The 8,176-nt window shown below is 33.0% G+C and overlaps 1 protein-coding gene across 5 annotated transcripts; it reads left to right on the top strand.

The window, feature by feature from the left end:
- The first annotated feature begins 1,031 nt into the window (after window positions 1-1,031).
- Window positions 1,032-3,937, top strand: LOC131633259 (teosinte glume architecture 1-like). 5 transcript variants are annotated; one of them, XM_058903968.1, is made up of 4 exons: window positions 1,032-1,186; window positions 1,764-2,207; window positions 2,433-2,569; window positions 3,001-3,937. In XM_058903968.1, the coding sequence occupies exons 2-4, from the start codon at window positions 1,843-1,845 to the stop codon at window positions 3,594-3,596; spliced, it is 1,098 nt and encodes a 365-aa protein (XP_058759951.1). In that variant the 5' UTR covers window positions 1,032-1,186; window positions 1,764-1,842; the 3' UTR covers window positions 3,597-3,937. The 5 variants fall into 5 exon arrangements, with proteins under 5 accessions (XP_058759951.1, XP_058759950.1, XP_058759949.1 ...); XM_058903967.1 differs by having other exon boundaries at window positions 1,039-1,186; window positions 1,747-2,207; XM_058903966.1 differs by having other exon boundaries at window positions 1,171-1,306; window positions 1,747-2,207.
- The last annotated feature ends 4,239 nt before the right edge of the window (window positions 3,938-8,176 follow it).

Genomic DNA, 8,176 nt, shown 5'->3' with positions numbered 1-8,176 from the left:
ACCTTCTACAAGTGGGTTAACATTGTTCTTGATCACTTCAAAAACATCTTGACAATCAAACAACACCTTCATCTGTTTGCATTACTTGTCATAACTCTCCGTATCGAGAATTGGGAGATTTGCATGGATATGTTCATGGGAGATGGAAAGCAATTTCGCAAACTAAGCGATCAAAAGAAACAGTCTCTTGATGTCAATTGTTGGGTAAAACCCCAATCACAAGAATAATGGTGAATAATTGAGAGAATGAGAGAATTAAAGAGAATTAGAGTGAAAATATGACATTCTAACATTAATGACCCAACATAAGTATTTAAATCATCATACGAAATAATATAGATAACCAACTAATGAGAAAAAAAATCTCAGACCTGTAACCACCAGTTACACATTTAGTGTAATTGATTACGCTAACTCACTGTCTAAAAAAATACAAAAACTAAAAGACTGTAATCGATTACACATTTAGTATAATTGATTGCACTACACCTCAGTATAATATTTTAGCGTTGCTAAGAGGGTCTAACCAATTACACTTCTACATTACACTATTTTGAATTACACTATATTATCAACAATGTTGGTGGTCATTCCATTTTGATAGATCAATTCATAAAAACAAATCTAAATTTCATTTAATAATTTAAAATACACATTCTATAAATCACAACCGTCCCATTTTGATGAGACTATTATCATTTATCAATGCATGACTATGTGATTGCATTAAATATAGTCCTTCAACAAACCCCATTCCTAAAAATAGTAAGTACCGTTTCTAAAATTGTAACAATCCAGTTATATATATATATATATATATATATATATATATATATATATATATAGGCTGGAAAGACACATACATATATATAGTCCAAAGCTGCAGTCACTTTCTCCATTGTCTCCCATGTCAAATTGCCCACTACCTCTATTTATTCTACTTGCATTATTTATTCATATAGTCATATTACTTTATCAACAAATAAATAAAAACACAAAGACTTGACATAAAGATTAAAAATATATATATATATCACATAATAAAAAAAACAGATCTCATCATTCACTCTTCCCCATAATTATTTATTTATTTTTTTTGTTTAGTTAAGGTAAATATAATAATATATTCTTACTAATGTGGTTTCTGCCTCTAAATCCACCACAAGAGCTCCATGAATGAGATTTGGTAACCTACTTTTTCATTCTATCATAGTCTTTCTCTTTATTATCTACTCCATCATTGAAAAAAAATGGTTCATGTTTCTTCTTTGCTCATTTTCTTGGAAACTCATCTTCTTCTTCAACTGTAAGAAATTATTTATGTGATTTTAATTTTTTATATTAGTTTGTTTGTTAGGTTTATATATATATTATATATATGTAGTTGCTCTCTTTAATTAAGAATAAAAACTATAGGTTAATTTTTAATTATGCAAAACAACAAAGTCTTGATTAATGAATTCAACAAAGTTTGAGGGGACCTTAGTGTTTGTGGTCTTTAATTTTTAAAAGTATATCTTGTTATATTCTTTTGCTTTTTTTTTTTTTTTAATTATTTAATTATTTTTTTATTTTTTTATTTTGATGTTTGTGTTGGATTGAATATATATAATTTTGTGAACTTGGTATTTATTCTAAATGTTTTTTTCTGACACCCTTTATCCTATATTTGATTCTCACAAGTCAAAGTTTTAATTTTGTTGTGATAAATATAAAGGGGTTATAAGATTCTGATTCTTGTGTTAGTGAGTACTTTGTTTTAGGTTTGGCATATTGAAAAGGGTTTTGAAGGATTTAAAGAGCAAAGTTTTGTTTTGGAGTGATTAGTACTTTGTGTTTTTGATGGATTGGGATTGGAAAGAGTTTGCTTGGGATCCATCTGGGTTGGAGGAGATGAAGAATGAAGGTGATTCAATGGATTTGAGGCTTGGTGAGGCTTCTGATTCATTGGAAAAATCGGTTCGGGTTCGGGATAGTACGGGGAGGAAGGATGATGATTTGAGAGGCGTGTCGTCGTTTGCTGGATCGAAAAGGTCGCGGGTGCAGAATGGATTGTTGAATTTGATTTGCTCGGTTGATGGATGTAACGCGGATCTTAGTGATTGTAGGGAGTATCATAAGAGGCATAGGGTTTGCGAGAAGCACTCGAAAACTCCTGTTGTGTTGGTTGGAGGTAAGCAGCAGAGATTCTGCCAGCAATGTAGCAGGTATAATATTTGAAGTTGCTTGTTTCGGATTCGTAGTTTGTTTAATTTCGTTGAAGTGAATTTCCGAATTAGTCCTTGAAATTGTTAGCTTCTGTCAGTTTTGACTTACATTTTACAATTTTGCTCGGTTGCGGATGCTTGAAAATTACCGATACTTACAATTTTGATGATCAATTTACAATTATTGTTCTTCTGATGCGTTATGGATGTGTCATTTTGATGTAGGTTTCATTCGCTTGCGGAGTTTGATGAGGTTAAGAGGAGTTGCAGGAAACGTCTTGATGGACATAATAGGCGGAGGAGGAAGCCTCAACCGCCTTCTCTTTTCATGGCGGCTGAGAAATTCATGTACAATTACAAAGGTTTGTGTTTGTGGCATCTCATGATTCTAAGATAGATGACTTTTTTTCTGTTAATGTTTAACTAGTTCTCGATTTTATGAATGTGAAAATCGATATGATAGACCGAAATAAGTAGAATATAGTAATGATTAATGCATTAATATGAAACAATAACCCTTGCCTATATTATTAGGAAGAATCAGGAAAATGCAGATACATAACAATCTTTGAAACACTGATACAGACACGGACAACATACACGATATTGACACTGACATGTTGAAATCGGTAATAGTTTGTAAAAATGAATAAATTGAACATAATCACAAGTGTCAGTGTCGTGTCGATGTCGGTGTCAGAGCTAATGATTATCGTAAAATCTATGTTTCTTTTTGTCATTACTTTTTGTTTTCAGTACGCTTAATATGAAATTTTATATTGACTTGCCTTAGGTCCTAGAATCCTGCACTTTGGTAACCCTCAGGCATATGTGAATCCTATTATGAGAAACATTTGGCCAACCGAAGCTGAGCCAGGTTACGACAATCACCGACTTTTGTATCGAATCGACAAACATAAACAGGATAAAGGACATCCTCTATGGCAAGAAACTGTCCCTAAAGCCGGCGATGTCAACGAAGCAGCGCTGGGGATTCCTATCAGTCAGCCTATCCGCGGTGCCGATGGTTCATCCGCAGGTGGAAAAGGCGGTAGGAAGCCTTCTTCTGAAAGCAAACCTGGATCTTTTGACTCGGGTTGTGCTCTCTATCTTCTGTCAACACTTCAATCACAAAGTTCCGAGTTGAGTTTGATGCAGTCCAGCATCAACGACAGTCCAACACAGTCTTCATCGGGAACGATGCGTTTTGATGCCACGAACGAGTACTTGTGCTCGGGAAAGGTTAAAGATAAGCCTAATAATGGTCATGTATTTGTTCTAGATGCAGACACTACAAACCTTCAATGTAATGGGATGCTGCAAATGGGACCTAATAACGGTTTGATGGAAAATGAAAACTCGCTTACGCTTCCATTTTTTTGGGAGTAAGGTGTAGTTAAATGGTGTTAAAGTCTCTTGGCGATTCTGTTCATTTGTCGGTTGTTTCTCCCGACTCTTTAACATTGAGTTGTTTGGTCTTTGAGTGGTTTTAAGGTCTTTTTTGGTGGTTCTGATCGTCCGTGTCCGTGTCCATTGTTGCTCCCATCGCGCCTCCGCACTCGAAGACCGAGTTGGGTCTTTTTGGGAAATTTATGGAATTGTTGGTCTTCAAAACATTATATGTACTCTAATAGTTTAACTGAAAAACTTGTTGAATCTTTATGGTAAGTGTACTTTGTTCCCATCAATTCAAACGTTGTAGCACAATTGATTTTGTGCAGTTCTGAATACCGACATTTCAGATTGAAAGCGTAACACGACACCGACGCATGTAGTCAAATTCAAGCATTTCATTTTCTTATATTGTATATTGTATTATTGTATCAATGTCAGGATCGTGTCTGATATATTTGTATTTGTGGCTGTGTTTATTTCGCGTGTAATTTTCTCCCATCAATTTAAATGTTTTTGTGATGAGGATGAAATGGATTATGTCATCAACTATAGTTTATTAGATGTTATGAAAATCACTTTGAACAGTCCAATTATTTGTTTTATTTATCTAATGGTTTTTTATTTTGTTGACATTTTGATTATGCATTCAAAATAATAATAATAATAATAATAATTATAAAAAAAAAATAATAATAATCAAAATCGTCGTCTTTAAAGACGTGCAAGAAAAATTATCTCATAAGATTTAAAATTTGTCAAGATTAAACTGTATATAATAATTATAAATGTTATTATCAATGTCAAAACATAATTAAATAAGATACATGTTGATAGTGGCTAACCTAGGTAGACTCCAAAAGTAATTATGATAGGGAACCTCTACCTAATAGGATAAGATTTGAAAGCTACATATATGTACATATATGGTTAATCTTGTCATTTAGCCACTAAGAAACTTGAGTCATGAACATAATTGCTGTTATATAAATGTTTAGAAGATTGATTTCTATACTATTTAGAGTTTGACTTAAATAGGATAATCACTATATTAGAACATAATCAAAAGATTTTTGTCGGAGACAATACTAATTGAGTTTTAAGCATTCCACTCTATTAGTGTAAATCATTGTCTAAAACATATATTTATCTAATTAATGAGTGTTTCACCATTTTGTCATGAAAGCTTCCTTTTGAAGATTTTGTAGGCCAAAACAAAAGAGAGCCTTTCATGCTGGCATTGTTGGAAGATTAATGACCACTTGAATAATTTGTTTTTTGTTTTTACTTTTCACTTTCATGAAAGAAGATAGAGACTTGAAGAAGTAGGGAACTTTTGGGGGCTGTAAGGTGGCAATAGTATCCACTTTAAGAAACCTAGAGAACATTATAGTCACTATTGTGATAGGGCATTGATGTGAGTTGAAGAAAAGTATATGTGGGAATAATAACACAGTAATAAGAATGGTGGTTTGAATTTATAAACAAATTCTTACCATTTGTCTCTAAAGTGACACTCAATCATATCACCTTATTTTATTTCAAAAAATGTTTGTAATATTTTCACAAAATTTTGACCATTTAAAGAAAACATTTTTTTTCTTCATTTATTTTCTTGTTTGAAGTTGTCAAAATGTAATTTTCATTTATAAACTCGCCCAATTTCATGTTTTTAAATATGAATTCTAAGTTAAATCAACTATAAAGTTCCTCTAGCCAAGTGAATGATATGAGTGGTCTATAATGAAACACTAGAGGTTCTTGAATTATGTTTTGAGTCAAAAGATCATGCTTTGACCAAAAGTCAACTCATCCAAAAAATTAGATCAAAAACCCTAATTGGTGTACCAGATGAATTTGAAAGTTGATGATCTTGATTAGAAGCATTCTTGAGCTTGAATATGAATGAGGGGAATCACTTGATAATATGAGAAAGTTTGAATCTCTTTTGGAGCTAATAAAAATCCTAATTTCCTGAGCTTTCTTGATCAATCATTTATCTTGTGAAACAAGCAAACAAACACATTTTTTTTGTATATTTGAGGTGTTGAAAGTATTTGTGGGTAAATATTTTCGGTATATATCGTATCCACAGGGATTGGTTTAATATCACTGTCGTTCTACAGTTAGTTATTTTGAGTGAGAACAAGTAGTTGAATTTGTTTTATAATTATAATGCTATCAAATCTAAACAATAATTTAGGGTTCATCAACCTATTCATATACAATTTGTTAATTAATTCACAATGGAACAATCATTTGAATTACTATCTTCACTTATCCTCAAATATGATTCCATGTCTGCAAATCAAATTAGATAAACTTTTATCGGTACGAGATTCGATCTCTCCAAATATCAATATCGATAATAGTAATAAGGAACGATAATTATGAAAACCCGATCACAATTCCATCTCTGCAAATTGAGATTGAATCAATATAGTAACCTAGGGCAAAAGTTAGAATCTTTTCTTTCGATCAAAGACTCCACAATGATTTAAGATAAAAGCAAGGTTTCTTATTGATAATAAATTCAAACAATTGTTCATAAGAAAGAATCAATGGTATTGTATATTCATAGGTAAACTACTACCTTAAACTCAACAAGGGGAATTTAGCTCTCCATAGACATGAAGAACACACAAGAATTAATAGAGGAATTCATCTTCATCAACGAAATGTCTTCAATTGGTAAAGATTTGGCCTTCAATTGTTGTTCTCGGCTTCAAACTCAGAATGCTCTCCTAATTTCGCTCACAAAAGATATGCCCAAGTCTTGGAAGCTAGGGCTTTTATTTATAAGTTTTGGGCCTGAAACGTCGCGGCCGCGGCGCGGCAACGGATGAGCGCGGTGCGGTCAGAAACAGACTTTTTCGCGGCGCCGGCTAGAACTCCCGCGACGCGCCTTTGTTAAACTTCTTCTTTTTGCTTTGCCTTTGAGACTTCTAGCTTTCTTTCCTCTTCTTGTTCTTATAAAGCTCCTCTTCAGCTCCAATCCTGCATCAATAGTACCCACAAGTGATTCGATTTGCTTTACACATGAACTAAACTTATTCAGTTCAATTCTTACTAAAAACCTATGGATCTATCACAATTTGCATTAATTTAGAGAAGAAATTACTTATTTTAACACATGAATTTACCAGTAATTCACTCCTAACAAACTCTCCCCAACTTAGAGTTTTGTTTGTCCCTAAACAAAATTACTTACCTCTAACAAAACATACCGACAGTCATGCAACAAGTTTTTCAAAAAGGTTTTTTCAAGTGGTTCAATTCAGTAACCAAGTCAAATACTCCTCCTCTTCTTGCAAACTCAGAATATACACATGAAACAAATTTTGAAAGCAAATTACCTCCATAAGTTCAAAACATTACACAATTGTAATTGAATCAGCACTAATCGCTCTCATAAAAAAGTATGATGAACAACAGAGGGGTTCAACACTAATCCAAACAATTAAATCAACAAGGATCCATATCATACGTTCACCAATTTGTTAGCATCAAGTCCTGTGGAATCTGAGAATCAGAAGGTCTTTCTAGGGTTGTAATGTGGTTTAGATTCAAAGAAAATAAGATAATCAAGGGTTGTTCCTAATCTAGGGAAGCATCCGAATCATAACTCATTCCTCCTTCTCTATAACTTTCGCTTTCTCACCTGGTCATCTTTTCTCATTCGTAGCTCAGTTTTTCTTTTTCTCTTTTTTCAACAACTGTTAGGTTCAAACGTTGTTCTTCTTTTTTTTTCATATATATATTTTTTTCTCGAGCTACAAATTTCTTTTGTCCTTCATCGATTACCACTTGTACTTACTTTTCTTTGGATTGTGATTCTCCCCAACTTGGAGATCAACCTGTACTTAGATTATGTGAATGCTCCCCTAATTTCTAAGAAAGGTCAAAGAGAAAACACATCACCAAATTTTATGGTTGATGGTTCGAAACAAAACTTTTTATTGAGATTAAAACTCACCAGGTATTTTCCTTGGTGCATGTTATGATGCTTATCTTGACCTCAGGCTCAAAGAATGGTTAGCAAAGGATCACACTCTCACAGAAGAAAATAAGTTTTACGTTGGAATTGGCTTTAAAGAAACTCTCAGATTCAAACAAGTGCCTAAATCACTTTCACAGATTTCCACAAACGATGCGACAAACGGTTTAGCATGATACAAACAAGTCAAAACAATTGATGGTCTCCTGCATATAGTAAACAATGGAAGGTTTTCCTCACAATGGTTAAGGCTAAACCGATCCAATAAAATAGTGTACCATAAAGAACTTCTGTTAAGTATTTACTAACAACCTAAATTTCATGCACACATTAGGAGTTTGAGTTCAAAAATTCATACCTGCTTTGTCACTTTATTGAAAAAGAAAGTGAACTAAAAATTTTTCAAAAAATTTACTTCACTCACTACCGCTTTCACGCATGTTGCTCCATTGTTGGTACTTTACTTGAGATTTTCATTCTGTTGTGGGACTACTCACTCTAAATCGAGATAAATAGAAAAGAAACCAAACCAATTGCAATGCTTAACATAAACTTCAAAGAAATAAAAAAGTCATAGTGA

This window comes from Vicia villosa, unplaced genomic scaffold (assembly GCF_029867415.1).
Source record: "Vicia villosa cultivar HV-30 ecotype Madison, WI unplaced genomic scaffold, Vvil1.0 ctg.001102F_1_1, whole genome shotgun sequence".
Taxonomy (NCBI): domain Eukaryota; kingdom Viridiplantae; phylum Streptophyta; class Magnoliopsida; order Fabales; family Fabaceae; genus Vicia; species Vicia villosa.
The sequence above is the reverse complement of the archived record's forward strand: the minus strand, read 5'-3'. Positions and strand labels throughout refer to the sequence as shown.